The sequence below is a fragment of the Hippocampus comes genome, unplaced genomic scaffold (assembly GCF_001891065.2).
Source record: "Hippocampus comes isolate QL1 unplaced genomic scaffold, H_comes_QL1_v1.1 scaffold74, whole genome shotgun sequence".
Lineage (NCBI taxonomy): Eukaryota > Metazoa > Chordata > Actinopteri > Syngnathiformes > Syngnathidae > Hippocampus > Hippocampus comes.
Genome location: NW_017804812.1, coordinates 512,197 through 535,577, shown reverse-complemented (window position 1 = coordinate 535,577; position 23,381 = coordinate 512,197). Strand labels below are relative to the sequence as shown.

General features: G+C 43.1%; 4 protein-coding genes across 8 annotated transcripts; 3 read left to right on the top strand and 1 right to left on the bottom strand.

Moving 5' to 3' along the window:
* The first annotated feature begins 96 nt into the window (after nt 1-96).
* On the top strand, nt 97-1,476 carry cby1 (chibby 1, beta catenin antagonist). Of its 3 annotated transcripts, none has more exons than XM_019863868.1 (5): nt 97-203; nt 441-539; nt 635-740; nt 911-1,023; nt 1,119-1,476. In XM_019863868.1, exons 1-5 carry the CDS (start codon nt 198-200, stop codon nt 1,185-1,187), a joined length of 393 nt encoding a protein of 130 aa, XP_019719427.1. In that variant the 5' UTR covers nt 97-197; the 3' UTR covers nt 1,188-1,476. The 3 variants fall into 3 exon arrangements, with proteins under 3 accessions (XP_019719427.1, XP_019719420.1, XP_019719436.1); XM_019863861.1 differs by having other exon boundaries at nt 133-282; XM_019863877.1 differs by having other exon boundaries at nt 136-287.
* Nucleotides 1,477-2,079: 603 nt separating this feature from the next.
* Nucleotides 2,080-5,411, top strand: pdap1a (pdgfa associated protein 1a). Its single transcript, XM_019864431.1, has 6 exons — nt 2,080-2,255; nt 2,951-3,033; nt 3,124-3,198; nt 3,277-3,401; nt 3,975-4,126; nt 4,270-5,411. Exons 1-6 carry the CDS (start codon nt 2,243-2,245, stop codon nt 4,296-4,298), a joined length of 477 nt encoding a protein of 158 aa, XP_019719990.1. The 5' UTR covers nt 2,080-2,242; the 3' UTR covers nt 4,299-5,411.
* A 142-nt stretch (nt 5,412-5,553) lies between these two features.
* On the top strand, nt 5,554-13,514 carry sh3bp1 (SH3-domain binding protein 1). Of its 2 annotated transcripts, XM_019864392.1 has the most exons (18): nt 5,554-6,298; nt 7,172-7,214; nt 7,313-7,417; nt 7,847-7,923; nt 8,079-8,190; nt 8,461-8,537; nt 8,612-8,699; nt 8,761-8,829; nt 8,997-9,087; nt 9,163-9,299; nt 9,376-9,487; nt 9,741-9,822; nt 10,190-10,270; nt 10,360-10,473; nt 10,551-10,648; nt 10,947-11,094; nt 11,384-11,688; nt 12,540-13,514. In XM_019864392.1, the coding sequence occupies exons 1-18, from the start codon at nt 6,249-6,251 to the stop codon at nt 12,812-12,814; spliced, it is 2,064 nt and encodes a 687-aa protein (XP_019719951.1). In that variant the 5' UTR covers nt 5,554-6,248; the 3' UTR covers nt 12,815-13,514. The 2 variants fall into 2 exon arrangements, with proteins under 2 accessions (XP_019719951.1, XP_019719960.1); XM_019864401.1 differs by lacking the exons at nt 5,554-6,298; nt 7,172-7,214; nt 7,313-7,417 and adding an exon at nt 7,569-7,716.
* A 595-nt stretch (nt 13,515-14,109) lies between these two features.
* On the bottom strand, nt 14,110-23,256 carry cdc42ep1a (CDC42 effector protein (Rho GTPase binding) 1a). 2 transcript variants are annotated; one of them, XM_019864412.1, is made up of 3 exons: nt 23,131-23,256; nt 17,454-18,336; nt 14,110-15,134 (listed from the first exon to the last, which is right to left on the bottom strand). In XM_019864412.1, the coding sequence occupies exons 2-3, from the start codon at nt 17,923-17,925 to the stop codon at nt 14,452-14,454; spliced, it is 1,155 nt and encodes a 384-aa protein (XP_019719971.1). In that variant the 5' UTR covers nt 17,926-18,336; nt 23,131-23,256; the 3' UTR covers nt 14,110-14,451. The 2 variants fall into 2 exon arrangements, with proteins under 2 accessions (XP_019719971.1, XP_019719980.1); XM_019864421.1 differs by lacking the exon at nt 23,131-23,256 and adding an exon at nt 21,184-21,629.
* Between the last annotated feature and the right edge of the window lie 125 nt (nt 23,257-23,381).

The following is a 23,381-nucleotide window of genomic DNA, read 5'->3' as shown; positions in this document are numbered from 1 at the left end:
CAGACAGTTCTAATTAACGAGTAAGGGTACTGTTAGGCTTCAATTTGTGGGGATAGTTTTACCTGTTTTAAAATAGGCCAGTGCAGAGACTTTCACACTGCTTCTTTTTGAATGGAACGTTCGCACTTGCGCAGTACTACGCTTACGCTGTTTACACTGAAGTCGACGTCGTTAGAGATTTCATTCAAGTTGTCAGTATGGAGGTAAATATACATAATATAAACTCTTTGAGTCACCTACAGCTACTGAAACGACACTAAGTGGATGGTATATCAATTAAAGGTCAGGTATGAGAACTATCCGGGTAAGATCGTAACGGTTAGCTACCTAGCATTAATAGCCGCATAGCACCCCGCTAGTAAACCAAAATCACGCCATAGCGTTAATTCTCTCTGTTAACACTAACAGTCATGTTGACATATGTGTTCCATCTTATTTAGGATCTCAAAATGTCCCTGAAGCTCCCTCGATTTGGGAAGTCGTTCAGTCCAAAGAAGATTCCTCCGCGGAAATCACCATCGTTATCGAGCCTTCACACAGTAAGATTTTTTTGCTCCAAAAATAAATATTCCCAAGAAGTGCATCGATGTGTGGAGAGTGCACGGATATGAAAGACCAATCTCCAATATTTTAGTTGGACCGGTCTACACGGGAAATAGAGCTGGGCCTCGAGTATGGACCTCCTTCAATGTGCATTGGAGGGCATACCTTGAAATTTGAAGATGGACATTGGCTAACAGGTGATTACAAAAACAGTATTGTTGCATCATAGGCCAGTGCAGAGAATATCACACTGATCGTTCTCCTGTATGGGACATCCGTGAACTAGAAGAAGCCATTATCTTTTTACATGCATTTTAATGAACAGCGTGGCATCACTATATATATTTTCTTCTTTCTGTCTGGTCAGAATCAGGTGGAAATGTATCTGTCCGAGAAGTAGAACGTCTTAAGAAGAAAAACTTGCAGCTGGAGGAAGAGAACAATATCCTAAAATTGAAGATAGAAATTCTTATTGACATGGTGAGAACAGAGGTCTGGGTGACAATATGTTGTAGTCTATCTTCATATATTTTATTCTTCATTTCTTCTAATCATCAGTATTCTTTTCTGTGTAGCTCACAGAATCGACAGTTGAATACCACCTGATGGAGAAAGAGGTGGAGGAGATAAAGTCTCAACATTGAAGAAATGACAAACAACATGATGCAATGCCTTCCTCATAGGAAGTTTTGAAGTGGAATGATGTGTTTTGTTCAGTACCTACAGATGAAGACCCCAACGTTTTACCAGTCAATGACTGCATTGCATAGTACGGACTTGAGCAATACCATGTTTGATGAACTAGGTTGATCTGATATGTTTTTTTAATTGACTTTTTTTATTATTACCTACTGTATATTCAATATTCATCTGTTTGAAAAATGATTTTTTCTATTTATCTTCACATTAAAGTGAAATACGTAACAATGAAAATCACTGGATTTATTTGATTGCATGAGGTTTTTGGTCCAAGACAAACCGATAACCGATTTATTTAATACATTCAGATTTCATTCAACATTTTGAAGACCAGCAAGTTGATAAATTGCTTAGTAGCACTTTGTTTGCATTTCTCTTCCCAAATTAATTTTGCACATCAATACACAAGACTGTATGCATTGTACAAGTGACACTGAGATTTACCAATATTAAGACAAATTTAGTGGCGTATTTGCCAATAAATTAACTGCCTGACGTAAAATTGGTAGGGGGGGAAAAAGGGATAAAAGTAAGCTTTTGTCACGGGACATTATGGAGGACTAAACGTGCCGAAATTATTGATTTAACCGGTGTGAATTATTAAATTAGGTCGAGAATGATTTAAATGGATGAGTGTTTATGAAATTACTCCAATATTGATTTATATTTCCATCAACATTTAATTAATTAGTGAAATATATATTTACTTCTTTCAATATTATATTTTTAAAATATTTATTAATCTAATTCTCTCGTTCCTAACCCCTCCCAACTGAATAAATCAATGAAGCTGATTGGCGGGTGTGACTGTCGCGTCAACTGTTTTTTTCTTTTTAGGACTGCGCAGGCGCAGACTGTAGAGAGCACTTTCGCTGACAATCAAGTTCGAACTGGGCAGCCTTTTTTTCTTTCTAAGTGCATCTAAACGTCGTGTCGTAGAGTTTTTTTCTGCGTTACCCAGCGGGATCAAGTTGTATTGTTGTTGACGTTACTCTTCACCATGCCGAGGGGCGGTAAGTGTCACTGCTGAAGCGTCGTAAACAGCATTTGGAGCAAGCTAAGCGCAGTGTCCGGAGGTAGCTTTTACGCATGCTTAGCTTGTAGCATGCTAACCGACTGTTTTACTGAGGCTCTGTTGGCATTCTAAGACCCAGGAAACATCACCAATATGTATACGAATTGACAAAACTGTAACTCGTATGAGTAGAGTTGTTTACCTATTGTTAGGTTTACGTAAAAAAAAGCTTTTTCATCACTAAATATCCTTGACTTGTGCCGTGAACGTTTACCGCCATTAGGGTTGCCATGTGTGTGTGTGTCATTGATTTAGCTCCTTTTGACAGCTTCGCTTGTTTTTAAAATAAAATGATTGTTTCAGTTTCGTTTTTTTAATTAATTCTATTAGTAGTTTTAGTTTTTGTATATTTACAAAGCATTTGCTCAGTGCAAGATTTTTTTAAAAAAATCACAATAAGTGTTGTGTAATAAAGTAATCTACAATAATCAAATGACAACAATTTTATTTCATCATTTTTTTTTAATTGTAGTTATTTTGTTTTGTTAATTTACCAAAATAACCTTGATGTACACCCAACGAGTTGGTTTCATGTGTGTTGTAACTCTTGTTCTATGATGTATTCAGTTGTGTCTTATTCTCACATGCTTGGATTTGGAATTGTGATTGACATGCATATATTAATTGGCACAGGGAAAAAGGGCCATAAGGGCAGAGGGAAGCAATTTAGCAATCCCGAGGAGATTGACCGACAAATGAAAGCCCAGAGAGAGCTGGTAAGTTTCGAAAATATTATTTTATGGCATTTTTTTTTATCAGCATTTGTCTCAGTCTAATGTGCTACTGTTTCTCCTCGCTTCCAACAGGAAGCAAATGCTGGTGTGGAGAAAGAGAGCGGTTCAGAGTCTGAAGAGGAGAGTAGCAGCGAGGACGAGTCTGAGGTCAACATCACTGCTGTTATTCTAATTGACTGCTAACTTTCATCATTGTATTGCTAACATGTTCATGTTTGCATGCAGTGTAAGAAAAGGAGCGGTGTGGAGGGACTTATAGAAATTGAGAATCCCAACCGCATTTCTCAGAAAAGCAAGAAAGTGACCGAAGTAGATGTCGAAGCTCCTCGAGAGCTGTCTCGTCGGGAGAGGTGAGTCTGACTTGCAAGAAATATCTTTTTAGTCGATGGTAAAATCTTTACAAAATTAAAACATAAGTTACCACAAAGACCGTACAGTCTCGCTAATGCTATTCAAGTGTAACTTAAGCTGTGCTAATTAATTTTTCATCACAAAGCACTACATTTCTTTTGGTCATTGTGTTGAAGGCTTTGGTCAGTCCAGTAAAAGCCCCTTCCTTCAGTTTAATAGTGTTCCGAGCCACCAAGATGCCACAAGTTGTTGCCAAAGCACCCTTTTCTAAAAGAGCTTCAGCGCCATCTTGTGGCACATAAAGCTGCATTTAAAAAAAAGCAACAAAACAAAACATGAACAGGCGAGGTTTTAAGCAATGGATATGTTAAAAGAAGCAAAGAAAAAAATAACAGTAAATAGGTGAATTAGAGGGAACACCGAATTGGGGGGGGAGTTCCTGTTTGGGGGGCGGACGAAGTGATGTTAGAACCACAGTAGCGCTTCTGCCTGCTCAAACATCACATTAAAGTCAGCCCGGTTTGTTCCTGTCACTTTGAAATGAGTTGTTGAAATTGTGGCGTCCGCCACAGGGAGGAGATCGAAAAGCAGAAGTCCAAGGAACGCTACATGAAGCTTCATCTTGAGGGGAAGACGGAGCAGGCGAGGGCTGACCTGGCCAGACTCGCCATTATCAAGAAACAGAGGGAGGAAGCTGCCAAGAAGAGAGACGAACTCAGGAAAGGTGAGGAAATTTGACCCGGCCTGTGTGCAGGACTACTGTAAAGCCATTAAGCCAACATCTAAAATGCTGATTTCATAGCCTTAATAGTGGTTGATAGTGATCCTCCTGTTTAAAATGTCAAATCTCTCGTTTGCGTGTTAAAGATGCCGAGGAGGCTAAAGCGAAGCGTTAGTCACCTCTCCAACAACTTCAACATGCACATCAGACTCAGAGGGACGGACAAAGGCGAGGGAACACATTTGAGTAGCGTCAGAACATGACATGGCTGCCCCCCCACCCCGAGCTCCATCCAAGTTCTTCACGTAACATCGAAGGGACGACGTGCTCCACCCAGTACAAGAAAACGGGTGAAATCATCGAGAGGTTAAGAGACATGCAACATTTGGGACCCTTTTGCAGGTTTTTCCAAGTGCTTACACTCTCTCTTTACTCTTCTTCCGCCATCTTAATTCTTAACGCTGCTAATCATTTGTATTCCTTTTGCAATTTATTGTTTTTACAAGATGATGTTGGCACTCAAAAACAGCAGAGAGCCGAGACGAGGAGCTCTTAGGTGCTTGAACTTTTCATTCCGCCCGACTCGTTTTTTTTTTTTTTTTTTTTGCCAGAATGCCGCAATCGTCGGTCGGAAAGACGGACTCAAATTCAGAATAATGTTTTCATTTCCTCAACACAGCAGGTTTTTGAAATGGACATTTCTTGTAATGCCTCAAAACAGAAAGACTATTACTTGAACTACCTTTTGATAAGCATTTTTTAGTTTAGTTAGTTTTTTTTTTTTTTTTTTTTAAATAGATAAACACCGTACCGCGTCTTTGGTAGCCTTTCATCAAAGTGGCCTTGATGTGGTTCTGCTGGAATCCTCCGATTATTTCTTTTTTTTTTTTCTTTTTTTTATGCATTTTTTTTTCTCCGTTGTTCACAAAAGGCCACCTCACTGTCGTTTTGCCATTCAGTATTTTATTTTTTTCAGAATGGCATTCCGTTTCAAAATTCCCGACTCAACCAGAAGACTTCCCTCGTTTGTTTCCCCTCATTTGACAAGCAAAATATCCACTGCGAACGATGTTTAAAGAACACTAATCGTTTGGCAATTTGTAAAATCCAGCCGGTTTCGGTATGTTTCAGGCAACCTTAATAATTTAAGAACAATCACAGACTCCTATATAAAAGAACCAAGCCACCAACTGTTTTTAGGGAAAAAAAAACAAAACAAAATGCAACATAGAACCAAGTTCCTCACGTGTTTGAAGTCGTTTAATAAAGAAATTGATTCACAAATTGACATTTGTTTTGCATCGATGCCCCATGTGTTGACTTAGTCCCCTGCCCTACACTTTTTGTTTTATACATTGAATTTTATATGCGTTTGTCTTTAGTGTCTGTCTACATATAAATGTATATTATATTTACAGTATTGAATAGTGAGAGTTGCAGACGCTGTCACCGATGTGCATCAGTATCCAGCAATAATAATATATTGTATTTATAGTGCCTTTCCTGTTACCGAAGTACTACAAAGAAGCCAAAACAAGCGCAATGCTCAGAAAATCACTATGAATCATGATGCGAATATTATAAAAAATATGTTATTGGTGAAATTAACTTTACATTTGGGAAGCTTATGCATATACGCCATTTGCGGGGTGGCGTGTTTATTACTATCATCGCTCTCGATGTTCTTAAAGTAAGATCTGAGATCTGTTTTCAAATGTGGGTAGTCACAGTTAAAAGTCATCAGAATAATAAATACGCAAGTCGTGCGGATACCTGGAAAAAAAAATACTGAAGTAGCCTACAGTAAAAACATGTTTGTACTTCATTACTTCCCCCCCACTGAACAAGATGGATAATCTAGTACAGTGTCGTTGCAAAGTATCAGTTGGCGAGCGTAACTGTTTGCTAGTCAAATGAAAGAGAAGGGGCCGGGGGGAGGGGGGGGTCTTCCCGCTCACATTTCATCCACGCAACTTCCTCGTTAACCGCATAAGCGCTTGAGAGAGCGCGTCTGAAAGGAGAACTAAAAGAGACAACGCAAAAGCGCGCCGTCAAGTAGGCTTGCAGCTGCCCAAGTAAACCCCGGTGGAGGTCAGGCACTGCGGAGACGACCAACAGCGCTGCAATGCTCCGACAGTCTCTGAGCATTCTGAAGCAGTTTGGCTCTTCTGCAAAGTAAGTTGAAGTCACTTCAATGTAATGTCGATATGAATTCCAAAGTATTTATGTACTGATGTGGTGATGACTGGTGCTTGATGTGGTGTGAAGAACTCATTGAAAATATCGGCCTGTTTTTGTTTCATTCAATCAAGATGCAAGCAAAACAAGGTACACTTGCACATTAAAAAGACAACAAATGATTTTGCCTGCATGCAGCAATGGCACCGTTTATTTTTGTGTCACCCTCTTTCGCTCTGACACATCCTGAAAACAGCAGCGGGGGTGTGCATCTGCAAAACTGAAACCGCACTCTGAAGGCGGTCTGTCCCTTCTCTTTGTACGCAAACATGACATGTTTTATCTATATAACACCAATACGAGGTTGTTTTTCAAATTGTCGTAGCATGCCATTCTGACCGGCTGGCCGCATTTCCCCTGTGCTACGATATCACTTTCCTCTTTGAGAGGCGATGCTTCTCAAAAGTGAAGTTTGGAAAAGGGAACTGCCAGTAGCTTCAAGCCACTGTCATACTCTATGTCAGGTGATGCATTCACGTTTGTCATCCCCTCAACATGATTTTTGGAATGCTGCCATTTACATTAGAGCAAAGGAGAGGCTTTAAACTGTTGGGGCACGAGTGGGTCCGAGCAAACACCGTGAAGGCCGTTGGCTTTTTGTTACTTGTCAGTCAGGCCTGATCAAAATTTGCATGACGAGGTCGCCAACAACCATGTTTGATGATCGGCTTGAATTATCAGACAAACAAGATCTGAACACCACAGTTCAACTACCTTTTTAAGTTTACCTATAGCAATGATTCTAATCATTTTTGTAATTGTGAAGAAACTTTTTAAGACCGCCATGTCTCCCTTATTTCCTATTTGCAGGTCACAAGATGTCAGTGAGCTTCTACACTCGGACCTGGTTGTGGTGAGAAAAATGAAACGCGTTTTAAAGGCGCCACTTGGCGTGGCACAATTGGAGTTCGGTAGTCGTCGACGTTTTTTTTCCCGTTTGATGAAATGAAGGTGGAGCAGCGGGTGGAGCCCGCCAAGAGAGCAGCGCAGATGCTACACAAGAAGCTGCAAGGCTGCATGCAGAGTCAGACGGGTATCGATGCTGAAAAACGGATGGTAAGAAACGAATACAGCAAAAAATAAGAATAATAAAATAAAAAATCATCATCATGGACAGTTGGCAATAAATTAATCATTTCACGGAGCGCGTGTTAAAAATGAGGTTTCTCAACACTTTCTCCCCAGAAAAAATTGCCTCTCATGGAGTTCGGTAGTCGTCGACGTTTTTTTTCCCGTTTGATGAAATGAAGGTGGAGCAGCGGGTGGAGCCCGCCAAGAGAGCAGCGCAGATGCTACACAAGAAGCTGCAAGGCTGCATGCAGAGTCAGACGGGTATCGATGCTGAAAAACGGATGGTAAGAAACGAATACAGCAAAAAATAAGAATAATAAAATAAAAAAATCATCATCATGGACAGTTGGCAATAAATTAATCATTTCACGGAGCGCGTGTTAAAAATGAGGTTTCTCAACACTTTCTCCCCAGAAAAAATTGCCTCTCATGCTGCTATCAGTCAGCATGGCGGAAAGCTTCAAAGACTTTGACGCCAACTCATCCATCAGGTGAACCCCGTCTGAGCCAAAAGTCATGTGAGAAGGCACCTGACTGGGGGTTTTCAGTTCTGTACCGAATGGGAAGAGAGACAAACCGCGGAGGCTCGTGAATGACACGCACGACATCCAAATGCATTTGAATAACGATAAGCCGTGTGTGGCAGGAGGGTGTTGGAGATGTGCTGTTTCATGGAGAAGAAGTTGGCCAGCCTCTTGGCAGACTTTGAAATAAGAGTGGAAAAGGACGTTTTGGAGCCGCTGAGTAAACTTAGCGAGGTGAATTGAGTTTCTCTTCACTACAGGGGACATACAGTATTACATGTATACCGCAGGCGTCTGGAAATCTCCCCATCATTTCGATACATATCTCTGTATATGCAGCGTCATAAAACCGAAGGACTATTTCATCCGACATTTTGTTTTTAATTAAAAACTGACTTGCCGATTCAGATTAGCGAACTGTATGTCTCCCTCAATGTCGGTTTACCAACAGCACATAAAATGTCACGTTCCCCAGCATGACGTCCTTCCTTCCTGTTCTTCAAGGATGAATTACCAGAGATTCTCAAAAACAAGAAGCTATTTGCAAAGCTCAATACAGACTGGAACAATGCACGACTCAGGTGAGTGGTTTGTTTATTGCCTTTGAACTTTCAATGCGCCGAAGTTCCATTGGATATGATCCCTTGAACCCCAGGAGCCAGGCCAGCACCGGTCCACAGGCCAAGCAGGACGGTCTCAAGGAGGAGGAAGAAGAAGCTCTGAGGAAGTTGGAGACCATCAAGGTACCAGCGCACAGCTCCAAGGAGTTGAACTTTTAACAGTAGATTGTTCTTCTCTTTCTAGAATCAATATTCAGCAGATCTGTATCACTTTGCGACCAAAGAAGACGACTATGCAAGCTACTTCATCCGCGTATGTTGCACTTGGAACTATTTAAAAACTCTCCATGCATGTTTGGCAACACAGCAAATCCCCATTTATTTATACTTTCCAAACCTGCACGCAAAGGGAGAATGTTTACGGACCGACCGTAAAGGTTTTTTAAAATATATTGATATATTTCTATTCCTTCACTGAAGCTTTTGGAGCTGCAAGCAGAATACCACAAACATTCACACGAGTTCCTGGATAAAAATATAAACGAACTCAAGGAGAACCACAGGCCGAAAGGTTAGCCTATATATTTATTTGCCACACGGGCTTACCCTTGACTTGACCTTGCTCTACATGTGTTATGGACTCCAGAGCCACCAGCAAACCCCTCGGGCCCGAAAGTTTTCGGGGAGTCTCTTGCCTCTCATCTGCTTCAGAGCAACCGAGAAATTGCAGCACCCATTCAAGAATGCATTCACATGCTGCTCAGAACCGGGATGAGGGAGGAGGTGAGGCCATTTTAGTAGCCGATCGTATCATCTGCCCTAAAAAGCTGAAAGGCCTTTTTTCTACACTTCTCTGCAGGGTCTATTTCGTCTGGCGGCGGCGGCCTCAGTGGTGAAAAGGCTCAAGGCTTGCATGGATCAGGGGACGGTTGATCACGGCGAGTTCAGCATGGACCCTCATGCTGTGGCCGGTAAGTTATCATGAACATGAGTTTTCAAAAGGTTGCCAGCACCCTGAAGCCTATCCATTAAATTCTCCAATCTGCCGGCCACTTATTGCACCGCCCATCTATTGGCATGCTGCAGCATCACATGCCCTATATTGTAATGTGTTTTATTTTTTTTACTGAACCGTAAAAAGATGACGTGATTGTCAAGAAAGAAGTGGTTTGCCACAAAGGGAGGCTCATGTGTCTGTTTTGTTTGTTAAATTACTCTCAATAGGAGCTCTGAAGTGTTACCTGCGAGAACTTCCTGAGCCTCTAATGACCTTTGAACTCTACAATGACTGGTTCAAAGCAGCCAGGTGTGTATCAACTCCACTCCTGAGTCCTCACAACATTTTTCATATCACTTTCGTGACTTTAATAGGGAGCATGTCATAGAAATGTGACTTTTAAATTGTACGTCGACAAACAATTCGCTTCTGGTTTTCCGCTTCGTTTCATAATTGATTCTAATGTACATCGCAACCGGCCCGCAGAGCTGCATTGAGTTTTGTTGCATGCACAGATTACCGTTGGCAAGCTGCATTAGCACACAAATGCTCTGTGAAATTGTTGATGCGATGGCGTTGTAATTCTTGACTCTTCATATTTAGTTTGTGTTTTGTCATGTTAAGACACAATTGGTTTTAAATTGTAAAAAAGGAAAAAAAACGTGTGTATTCACAGTGAAAAAGACTGCACAGAGAAGCTGGAGCAGTTCCGAATCCTGCTGAAGAAACTGCCGCCTGAAAACTATAACAATCTCAGGTGCGGAATTATTTGCTTTGTATAATAATTAATTGAAAGTAAACAAGTACAAGTCTTCCCTCACATGGCATTTCTTCATCTATTTTCAGGTACCTGGTGCAGTTCTTGTCGTTGCTGTCCGAGCAGCAGGCTGCAAACAAGATGACGCCCAGTAACATTGCCATCGTGCTGGGGCCCAACCTTCTCTGGCCACAAGCCGAGGGGTAACCATAGGTGTCCAACCGCATATTTCATACCCGTCATCAATCTCATCCTGTCCGCTTGCTCTCTTCCTATTTAGGGAGATCTCCCTGGTTGATATGGCGGCCGCATCCTCAGTGCAGGTGGTGACGGTTATTGAGCCTCTCATTCAATACAGCTCCGTGCTCTTCCCTGAAGGTGAAAGTACAGAACAACTCTCATCATCTGTCCCACGACATTAGCGCTGGTTCTGCAAACTAGAACCACTACAAGGCATTTTTAAGAATACCTCTGAGAACAGTTCTATATTGAAGGCATATTTTTCAATACAGATCTTATTTTACAACCCGTTAGATTTTGTTGATGTACCTATTTGTCTATTTACCGTTTTGAAGACACTGACTCGAGTATGTCAATGGAAACACGGACAGATGCTATTCTGATAGCAGTAGGTAAGCAGAGAATAAACGGATCTATGATGTAAATGTTTATTCAGAGGTGTCCTTTGAGATTCCGGAGCTTCCCAACATCCAAGATGACCAGTCCATGATCTCAGAAAAAACGCCATTGTGCAGAACGTTCTCCGCTCCCTCCGCAGCCTCGTCCTCTTCAACTTATCTTCTCCCTTGCACTAAGACAAACAGGTATAGCCTCAGAATCAGCATAGAAGGCTACTTATGGTCATCCATGTATGAATATCAGACAAGCTATGTTGAAAAGATGTGTTGTTCATTTTTTAGTATAGACAATTATGAGGATCGTTTTGGGCCGGGTCATTATTAACCCAGAACATTATAATTGTGCATGGAAAATGAACAGTCTGTATCCCCTATGAGTAATTGTTGAGCGTCCTTGTGTCCCTTGAAAGATGCTACATAAAAGTATATAAATTATTGTCATTATTCTTAGATGTACTTTTTTGTCTGCTTGTAGCATGCCCTCTAAGGACGAGATCAACGTCTCCTCTGAAAAGTTTGTAAGACACCAAGCGTGGGCTGCTTCCGCAACCAAGGCTGCAACCACAATCCAAAAAGACACAACGATAGCCACCAGCTCAGCTCCCACAAGACCAAACTTGTTGCCAAACCAGAACCTAACTCCACATCAAAGAATCACAGGGTCCCACCCAAGACAGAGCAGGGACCCCACGCAGAAGCCATGCTTGGATCAATTAGAGCCCATTTCGGAGGTCCAGCCCGTCTCAACTAAAGCAGTTGTGATGATGGCCATGCCGAAACGTGAGTCAAAACACACTTGACGTTTCCAGAGCAGGGGCGGGAAAACTTTTGTGGTCAAGGGCCACATTTCAATGTTAGAAAACATAAGAAAAACAAAAGACTTATCAATGTGTATGTGAAAAAAGTAAAATATTTTATTTTAAGTAATAAATGATGTACTTGTTAATTATTCTAATAATGAAACAATAGTTCATTCCTGTTATTCATAAATAAATGATTTCATTTAAAATGTGTATATTTACAAATACATGGCTTTGATAAAATGTATGATGGATGGATATACATATAGCTATGGAATGTATTTTACAGGATGGAAACACTTGGTAGACCGCCTTAAAAGATGAAAGCCATTTGTACCCCCCGTTCCAAACTTTGCCCACCACTGCGGTAGCATAACCATTTGCAATTTGAATTGTGCAATGGTGAGATCTGACCCCAAAAGCCACGATCATATTTCCTTTACTGGTTGCTGTTGTTGAGCGCAGATATTGGGGTGTCTCTTTCCATTGTGTAAAGTCCTGAGCACATTCTTGACATCTGTCTTTTCCTTTCACAAGTTTAGTTAGTACAAGTCTACAGAGGGAAGCTAAATCCAGATCAAAACAGGAAGTTTTGCATTACCCGTCAAAATATCACCCACTCAATTCGTGCGTCATCTTGCATGTTGTCCTAACCACGACAGGGGTGGGCCCCCGCAGCTCATAGTACTTTCCCTCAAGTACTGGTTTCTACTTTGTCGTCACCGTGCTTGTGCAAGACATACTAATCCTCTCGTCAAGCTGAATCCGACCGGCGTATCACATAAATTGTCCGTCCATCTTACAAGTCTGTACATTGTCTCTCATTTGCAGCAAAGAGGAGCATCAGTGTGAGAAAAGCCAACGAAGCTGACGAGCCGTTCGCGGTTCACTACAGCAAGCCCAAAGCGCCGGTGCCGCCAAAGCCTCGGGCTTCTGTGGCTCCCCCTGCGACAGTCGGGACACAGGTGACGCGTCCGCCACCCACAGCTCAGCCGGTTGGTCTTAAAAAGCCGCCCGTTAAAAAGTCTGGACTGAAAGCCCCCAGTTGCCCTCCGCCGCTTCCCCCTGCGTTACAGTCCAAAGAGGCTCCCTCCATAGCACAGTAAGAGGAGAGCTACACTATATGGACTTAAATTTATCACATGCAAATATTTCATATGAATAGGTCTTTATACCACGACATTCCATTCTAATTCATGTCGGAAGCTGTCATGATTATGACTTCCAATACATTTGCCCCCACTATTCCAAATTCTTAACAACCGTCTTTATTTTTCACCCACTGCAGTCTTTTATTTTCCGGAGAGCAATCGAAGATAATAACGTCACTCCCAAGCCTCGAGGTTGAATCTTTTGCTTTTTGAGATTTATGAACTTACCATCCAAACTCCACAAACGACAGCGTCTTTATTTCCAATTCATATCATTGTAGTTTGTCATAAAGTATAAGGTTGGACCGCTCTATGTTCTGAAAGTGCTTATGAGTACATGTTTATTGGGCAGTCAGCTGATATTCTCATGTACATTTGTAGGCAATAACCTAGACATTACAATGTGTCTGTTCGAAACATAGTTCCTCGTTAGAGGTGCACAGAGTTGATACAAATGGTCTGCAGCATTAAAGGAACAATTACATAGTACAGCCTGTACTGTAGTTGACAACACCAAACACTGGCGTTATTGTCATGTTACTCAATTTGTGTCACGCGATAACTCTCATCCATTAAAACACTGTAAAAATCGTTACGATTTTAAGGCTTCCCCTTCTTGTCAAGGTAAGTCTTCAATAAAATGACTTGCAATGTTCTGAATTGAAGTTCAGCCCGAGACGCATGCTAACTGCACACCGACCTCCAGAAACCTTTCGTTTGTATCCGTGTCCGCGACTGATGGCGGTTTTGCAGCAAGCACATTAGAATACCCTTAGATTGTCCTCCTCCCGTACGAAGAAGTAGTGAGTATAAAGTGAATGGCAGGACTTCTTTGTTGAGTAACGTTAGTGTTTCCTCTCTTTCTTAATCTTCGGTGGGGAGTGTTTTTTTTTTTTTTTTTGAGCCTCAGTTCAAGACAGTCGTCACAAAATGTTTAGGTTATTGGGCTTTCAGGTGATATTTCAGGATGAATCTACAATGCGCCACGATCTTTACAGCTGAATTTATTTCGAGCTTCTCTGAGCTTTTGAATGCACTATACCAGTTGTGAAGGTCAAATTCAGTAGTAGTGAACGTCTGTGAGTAATTGACCCCCCCCCCCACAAAAAAAGTTTATATTTCCCTATTGATGCTACAAGATGGTAGGAAAGCATTACTTTTGTTCAAATGAAAATTTTCAACTTGCCACCAAATGGTGCTAAAGCACCACTTTTTGTCTAAATCGAGCTGCTCAATCAAGTGCAACATAGTTCCTTGACACTAAGCCATCAGAAGATGGCGCCAGAGTAATGCTTTTATTTTGTCAGCCTGAGCCCATGAGCAGTGAATCTGTGAGTTTCAGGGAAGCCATTTTAGGTTTAGCCCAATATCCTGAACTTTGTGTACATTGAAAATATGTCAGTCCTTAATGTTGTTGCATTTGCAGCAAAAATCATGGCGCCATTAGTGGAAAAAAAAATCTCCAGCATTCATGTTAAAAATAATATCCTCCATTTGCAGTCTGAGAGTCATTGCTGCCGATTTGGTTATTGGATTACAATTACAGAGGAATCAAAGAGTATATCCGGTAATGAGTTTCATGTTCAAACAGCTTAGACTTTGATTTCATCATCATCATCGTCTGCGTAGCTATAGGATATCTTCTTCATCCTCTCCGAATCCACCGTCTCCATCCGGTTGTGACCGCCGTAATGGCGTGCGAGCACATCGGCGGCACTCTGGAAGCGCTCGCTCTCCATCCTCACCGCTAACCTCGCTCGCTCAAGCGAGCCTCCCCTCAGCGCGTCAGGTAATTTCCCGGACACGGCGATTTCGTTCATTTCATTCGCACTTCCTTCGTCGTCGTCCCATTCCGCCCCCTGCGGACTCTTCCCGCCCGCGCAGTCCTCCCTCAGCAGGGAGTCCACGTAAGAGATAGTAGCCGAGTCCATCTCTGATCCTTCGTTGGTGAGACCCCACGGCGACCCCGTCTCGTCTCTCTCCCAGGTGTGACTGTCTCCGTCCAGTAAGCCGAACACCTCGCTCATGAGGGAGGGGCCCAGGTCGAAGTTGAAGGTATCCAGGGAGGTGAGGGAAGCGAACGAGCTGGAGAAGGCGGTTGGCTTGGGGTCAGAGGTCACAACGGCGGTAGAGCGGGTGGTCAAGATGGCGTCGGCGGGGTCGGTCAGAGAGCCGCGGTGCACGTTGGCCGAGTAAGGGGCCTGGTTGGAGACGGACGGCTGCTGACGCTCGGAGCGGGACAGACGAGGAAGTGTGACGAAGCCGGACTCCAAACCTGAGGAGAATAGAATTGCACGCATTATGTACTGAACAACACAACATACTTTTTCAAAATATCACCATTGCTAATACTAGAATTTGGGAATTAGCATCAAGGAACAATTTAGTGACTTGTGAATCTTGGTGACAAAATGTGCATCTATGGTACGTGTATGGTGGACAGTGAAGTGCAAACGTTTGTGTTTCGACACTCAATTCCAGACGTATGAGCACGTTCTTGGAAGGACTTGTCAAAATGTACTCTATAAATCCAACAGGGGGCAGTACAAACCATAATTTCTGACAAATTAACAAACTACAATTTAAGGAGTTTCCTCCTTGCCACCATTGGACAGAACGGTATAACTGTAAATCTACTAAAAGCCCATTTATAAAAGACATTTATAAAAAATAAATAAATAAAATCCATTCCTCTTTAATGAAATGTCATAGACGTACTCCACTAAAATTGCCCCCAAAATCATTTAAGACAGACACCAAACAGAACATAGTAGTGTGTGTATATGATTACATTTTTTTTTCTTAGATTTATGTGGCTTAAGTCCGGTATCACTGTGAGTTATTCGTAGACAAACTCCCATCGGTTTATTGCTGCTCTTTCTGGATGGCTGTCTTTTATCAGTGCAGAAGCTTCTGCTAATGCGCCAAAGTGATATATAAAGGCATCTGGGGCAAGTCTGTCTAAATCATTGAGTAGACCTGACTGGTGCTCTTGCGCATGGTCGCCAAGTCTTGCAGAGTTTACAACAGGGGGCCCTGCGTTAACTCGTTTGACCCCCGCTTGTGTGTTTTACTGCGTTCAGCAACCGGGATTTAGTTTTTTGTCCCGTCGTAATCGTAGAGGACGATTCTGGGATTTGGTTGAGGAGCATATGACACTTGGAATTTCCAGAGAAGATATATTAGCTTTTTCTTTCAAATGCTGTTTTTCAGATCTTTGCTTCTTGTGAGAAAACAAATCGATGTACTGCAATTTTTTTTTTTCCTAGGTGGTACTAGATGTAAAAAGTGTGAGACCCACTGAGGAAGTATCTTTCTAAACTTTAAGCTCGGTGGTACTCGTCAACCCCTGTAGGGAAACACTTGACATTTCATCAGCTCACCATTCCAAATGTCTATCCTGATGCGTTGGAATTTATGTGCTGACGCCACAAAAAACACAACCAATGGAAATTCAATTGGGGGCGGAGGGGTGGGGGGGTCATTTTATTGCGGTGGACCCGAACCCTCTGCTTGAATGGCGCGGCTCAGCGGGTGATGCTGATGTTATTTCAATGTGCGAGCGTCCGCTGCTGGGCGTCAGGTAGCGGCAGTTGCATGACCGCAACGCGCACACGACTCGGCAGCAGGAGATCTGTTTTCACCATTTGGTGCCTTAACCTCACCCGACCCTGACAGGATTCACACATTGTAACCTAATTTTTTTTTTTATAAGTGTTAATTTCAAAAGGCTATCATGCCAGTAAATTCAGATAGTCTGGCATCGGATTGTGGCGACTTGTCATTTTAGCCTAACAGCGGTTACTACAGTGGACAGCTTATCATGTTATCACATTACAGGCTGCATGAGAGGGCTTAACATCACTTCATGCGGTGTATACCGTCATATCATGGTCTGCTAGAGACTGGAAAGATGAATCGAGTGACTTGATCCGAAACTAAATTGCTGCAAACAGACGCCTGCCGCGTGAGTCATCAATGCCGATGCGAGCCCAGAAAATCAACCGCAAAATCAAAACCGTCAGCAGATGTTAAAGTGTTCAACAGAGCAGAAGGAAATTTGGAAATTTGTCTAATGGTTTGTTGTCTTTGCCGTAACCTGAGCCATAGTTAATGGTGGAAATTCGCCTTGATGGAACGTCTTCAGGCAGCTGACTCTGAGGTCACACAATTTGAAATCTGGCCGAAAATGTTTTTTTTTTTTTTTTTTTTTTTTTTTTTTTTTTTTTTTTTTTGCTTCCGAAGTCACTTTCATGTAACATCTCTACTGATTTGTGTTAGACCCTCTATTGCATTTCACATTTTGCTAAAATTGTAGTTCCAGTTATTGTAAGAGCACTAGTTTTTTTAATCCATTAATGAAAATGATTTTTCGATATTTAGTTGATTTTGTTACTTTACATTGACTATAATAACCTTACAATAGGTGAAGCAATCAGGCTACGAAATAGAAAGAGACTCCAGTGTCACGATAGGATTTGTCAAATATTACCATCATTCAGTAATGTTTATCTTTTCACATTCTTCATTCAAAAAAATAAACAGGAGACGAAGCATTGACCAAAAGGCTTGTACTTTGGATCAGTGGGCTTACCGTAAGAACTTTTCCTCTCCCCTGGTGTGCTTTGACAACTGGGGAAAAGCATCTTTGTGGTGGGGCTCCCATTATACATGTCCACGTCCAGCCTTGGAAGGGAGACGGCATTCTTGATGATGGGAGAAACGGCCGGGGGAGGCAGTGACGCATCCTTGGAGCCTTCTCTGATTCTGTTGTCAGAGCCCCTCCTGATTTGTCGGAGTGTCCTGGAGAAAAAGGCCCCGATTTTGTTGTCGGGGCTGGACACCGAGTCCGTTTCCCCGTTGCCGCCGTTGGCGGAGCCGCCGTGGTTGCTGAGGAAGGAGGTGTCCCCGAACACCTCGCCGCCGCGGCCCACGTGCATGGTATGGCGAAAGTCGCCCAGAGGCGGGCTGATCATGTCCACCGTCAGGTCGGCTTTAAAACGCCGTTTGCTGTGCGAGTGCGTCACCAGACCTTTCAGGCCAGAGAGCTTTTCCTGGAGATTCATGTTTACCAAGCTCGGAAAAATGTTCCGTTAAAGCTGAAACTATTTGGCAAGTGAGACTTCAGTTCACCTCAACTCTTACAGTTACCCCAAGTTCTGAAAACATGTGATCTAAATGAGTCAAAAAGCCCAGGCCTGCGGCACCAGATACTTGAGTGAAATATTATCTATGTTTATCGTGCGCAAGCCAAAGTCTGTCCCACTCTTTGCCGGTCATCGTTATGCGGAGCTGGCAGAATCAAAGCAACATAAATTGCAGAGAACACTGCGCAGTTGTGTCCCGGGCAGAAGCCGGGCCAGTTGGAGTGCAGTCAAGTCCCTGGTTTCCTTCGCTTTTGGCTTTGTCGACATCAGCTCCGAAATAGGTCCGAGTCCAGCTGCAAATGCTTCTGTGGTCACACCGTGGAAGAATGTCTACGGAGAGTAAAAAAAGGGAGAAAAGAAGGGTCTATCTTTAAAACGGAGGCAGGAGAAAGAAACGGACGACAGTCGGGAGGTTGTGCTGCGGCAGTTGAGAAGATTTAGGCTGAGACCGTGCGCGACGCTTCCTAAAACGCAGAAATCCGAACTGTATTTGTCAAAGGAGGCAAAGGTACTTCAACTATTTAAGTACTTCGGTCAAAATAAATAAGTGCGGACTTCAATGTACTTCATATTTGACTGTGAAATATATCGACCTATGTGACTTGGGACCAAATTGGGGCCCGTGGACCGGTGGTTGCGCACCACTGTTGAAAATGTCAACTAGCGTGGAAGAAGCTAAATTTAGACCAAAGTCATTGGGTGGAGAATAAAAGTCTGTGGAGCGTGCTAAAAACTTGCAGGGTGATTCCTTCTTCTATTCTATTGTTTTTAACGGTCATAAATATGACCCGAAGGAGTTCGCTTTTGGCCTCGTTCGTCACCGCTTAGACAGTTTTATACAGTACGTGTGTAGGAAATTGTTTTCCTCACCAGAAGCTGGTCTTTGCCAGCAACAGTAATGAATAGCCAATTCCTAAATATTTTGATAACATAAGGGCCCTGACAAGCTCCTCCGCTTCTCTTTAAAAGTCTTTTGCACAGCAGCGGTCTCATTCGGGGCTCCTCCACATGCGGGGGCGGGGGGGGGCCCCGTCTAGGCTCCATTAATGACTCGCTTCGGTTTGCGCGATGGCGATTGCGTCAGGTCCAAAGCAGTCTTTCTAATTTGCTGCTGACCGCAGTCACCAAGCCCTCTGCTCCACTTCCCCTCCGGGCTGGCGTTTTAAGAGGGGCATCTGGAAGCCGAGAGGGAGGAAACGCACCACATACCAGTGCTGAGCGGAGCCATATCAAGTCTTGCAAAAGAGAGAGGGGGGAAGAAAAAAAAAAGGACACGTGTTGAAGCAACGGTGGCATAAGCCTACAGGGAACTGCTTGCACATTCCCATGAACTGAACTGAACCGGGCTGGATATTCGCAGACTCAAAAGGCGGGAAAAAAAAATGTCCCTAGCCAGGTTGGACAAGAAGCGATAACTCACTGGATTAGGGGAACGACACATGCGGTCGTGAATTACCCCCGATTGTGATTTTTTTTTTTTTACGGGAAGCTGTGATGTATCGTCTCTGCCTGTCAACCATCGGGAGACCTTTGACCGCACCACAGAGGCGCTTGCTCAACCGTTTGGGACTCCCCCAGGCCAGATACGGCCGTTCTCATTTGTACTTGTTTATGTGTTTGCAAGGTTGCGTAAACACTCTTTTTGGCTGTCAGATAAATAGCCCGTTAAGCACCACCAGGCTGTAAAAACATACGGTAATGGCTTTAAAGCTATAATCCTTGTGGTGATCTGCCTAAAGGAACTTTGGGGACTTGGACATACCCTAGATAATCCTCTAAATCTTCATCTCTGGTACCCCTAAATATGCACGTCTCTCTGGCAGAGGTCTTGGTGATTTTGGCTGCTGTTTGAGGAAGCTAAATCAGAAAAACAGTGATGGAAATTACATTTTTGTGCCGACTCTGAATCGACCCTAGTTTTTTTTTTCCCTATACGCTTTCATAATGATATAATAGGTAATATCGTAATGTAGTTGTATTTAATGACAATTAGTGCACAGTTCGGCCTCGCTAGTAACGTGTAGTCGTTTTACTAGCGCGCTCTAGTCATTCTACTAGTGTGCGGAACGGTGGTGTGGTAGAAGAAAAAAACATAACTAGTAAAACAGTCATTCTATTACCGCGCTGAACTGTTTTACTAGGAACGGCAAACAGCGTACTAGTACATGTACATGTACATGGAGTATTCAGTGTACTAGTAGGATATTGAATAAACAAACAAATGGCTTCCCCATAATGACTTCCTGTTTGTGTTCCGTTATACTTTAAATATTGAGGCACATTCGGAGTCCCGCAGTGTGAAAGCCTCGCCTCTGCTGTAGGTCCACCTCAGTGGACTTTGTTAACCGTCTCTCCGTTCATGTCCTTCAGATTCTGACTCAGCTAACCAGGTGAACAAACATGCAAGATAAGGCAGCATTTTTCAGACTCGCATTTTTAGGCTTTCTACTCCGAACCATCACACTCAGCCTTAATCCAAGCACAACACTTCGTCTTCGCTCGAGAAAGCATGTTCAACCCTCGGATAAATATCCACGCTCGCTCTGGCTCTCCGCCGTTTGTTGTTTCTTCATGTGTCGCCGCGGCAAATAATAAACGCGTTTCTTTTCATCAGCCCCTTTGTTCTTTCCAGCAGCAGAACCTCAGAGGAAGTCACAACATGACGGTCAGTTAATCGTGAGAGCAGTGCCCGACACAAGTGCAGGGTGAAAAGGAGTTGGGTTCTCGAGGCTCACGAAAGCAAATTAGTCTGTCGACTGTTGAAAATGAGTTTCAGCCTTTTGAACGTTGTTGCGATATGCTTCCAACTGTGTGTTAATAGTTTTGGGGAAGGCCCTTTTCTGTCCCAGCATGGCTGTGCCAAACTCCATAAAGACATGCTCGGTTGAGTCGGTGTGAGGAACAAACCCTCCAAACATATCAGAGATTAACCGAAGCAAAGATTGTGAGCTAGTCGTCCTTGTCGCAAACGATTCTTCCCCAAGAAACACAAATTCTGAGTGGGAGCTTGTTAATGACATTTTAGCCAATCAGAAACCTGAAGACGGTCACCTTCAGAAAGTGATGTGATGACAGACCGTGATACTTTCACCAGCATCACCATGTCTGGTGGGACAAAATGGTTGGGAATCCAAGCGGTGTAAAGACAAACAAAGCACCCGGATTCAAAGTTCGCACCTCTCCAATGGACTCCTTCCTCGTTGCGTCAATGACACTTGAAGGTCACAGCAGGTCAGGCTTCAAAGGAATGCCAAACTTTAGTTTAAAATAGGGTTCCTCCCCCCCAAAAAATAAAAAGAGGCTGTGGACGAAATAAAAAGCTCCAATTTGGGTTGTGTCTCACTCAGAGTACAATGGCAAGTAAAGTCGAAAAAAAAAAAATCCCCGGATGACACATATGGCTGAGTTCATACGGGAGCAGGAAATGTCGGATGTAGCGTACGCCCACTGTGTGGAGACACCGCTGCTTACAGACGTGCGCAATGACTTCAACTTGGAACAATCGCATTGTGACACAACTCCAGCCAGACTCTTGAGCCATGTTGAGCGGCAACGCAGGCTGGATTTTTCGTTGATTGCACTTATGTTTGTCCGTTGGCTTTCCTGCTCCCGTGTGATGTGTGTGTGTGTGTGTGTGTGTGTGTTTTTGTGTTTGGGTGGGTGTGTGTGTGTGTGTGTGTGTGTGTGTGTGTGTGTGTGGCATTTCACACAGTGGTCTCCTCTTAGGGTGTGGGGCTCATAAGCCCTCTGCTCCTAACATAGTGCTGCTATGGTCCCTAGTTAAAACTCCTCAAGGCCACTGAATATCAACACTAAGTCCCAAAGCACCCTAATAAATTTTAGGTGATGTGGAGGAACTTGTAATTCCAGGGTATAGATAATTAAAAAGAGAAACGATTTATTCCTGATACATCCGCAGCAAGGGTATAATAATGATGATATATAGAATCGCCGCTGCTGGCTGCTGTGGTGTATAAATATGTCAGCAAGGAGGGTTGAGTTTCACGCAAGAAACCCGAGGAGACTCTTTTACAACTTTTGACAGGACTGAAACGGCCACTCAAAACATTTCTGGACGTGAATACCACATTTCTCCACGTTTTCTCACATCTAAGTCACATTTGCATCGTCAGAAACTCAACCCGGTGTGCTTACTAAGTTACCCAAGTCAGCTAGAAATAGGCTTTGCTGCTTTTAAAACTCATTCACTGCCGTCGACGGCGAGAGAAGTCAAAAGGGCCATTGTTTGACCATGGGCTTGTGTTGAACGAATTAATGATTTAAATTTAATAATCAAACTATAAATTGAAAGTGGCAGACATTTGAGCCTCACGTCGAAGATGAAGGTCGAATAATTCTGTTCTTGTTGTTTAGATTACATTTAGTATTGTTTCATCTCGTGTCTTCTTCTTGTGATTGTTTTGGCAGTCGATCAACAATGTCATGGCTCATTTCCGCCATCTACTGGTTCGGAGTGTGAACCACAATGTCGAAAATTAAATAAATAAATGGGATCTTTTTTTTTCAAAGTAAAATAGTCACTCAATTCTCTCCATCATCTTTGTTTGTCCATTGAAATAATCACACTTGTTTCTTGAATCATTTTGTAAAATACTTTATCTGTAATATTTGGACACTTTGCCGGCTGCTGAATTTTGGGCAACCACCCAGGTAGACCCTAAACTGATTGGTCGTCAGTCAGTCGCAGGTCAGGGACAATTTAAAGTCACCCATGAATTTAACAAACATGTTTTGGTATGTGAGAGGAAGCCCGAGTACCTGCAGAAGCCACCCTTGAGATTCGAACCCCCGATCTCTACTTTGAGGCAGACATGGAAACCACTGTTGCACTGTGCTGCGTGTTTCTGAGAATGCGCATGAAAAAGTGAACCTTTAGCTCAAAGTAGACTCTGAAAACTTGAGTGCAAAGTACCGCACAATTTAAAATCGGAAACTTTCGCCGTGCAGCATTATAAGCCACGAACCAAACAACCCGAAACATCTTCGCCGCCGATGTTTTTTACAGCTCCGCTGATGACAGATATGATTTAACCCTCGCCTTGAAGTACGCGCACATCGGCACGACAGAGCAGTGCGGTCCCTGAACAAAGAATAGCGACTCACCTAGAAAGCTGGAGAAAGCCGAAAAAAAAAGTGACTCGAGTGATGTTTCCGAAAAAGGACAGAGTCGAAGTTGGTCCGAGTGCGCCGATTGCTCGACAGGACAGTGCCACTGGCTTGTGTGCAGGAGCGTAGCGCGGAGGACGAGGAAAGGGGCGGACCGAGGGTCCGATCCACTATCGGGAGTCCCCTCCACGCTGATGGGATGTGCACCTACAAGTTGCCAAAATGACTTGTCAACAACGATTTTGTGT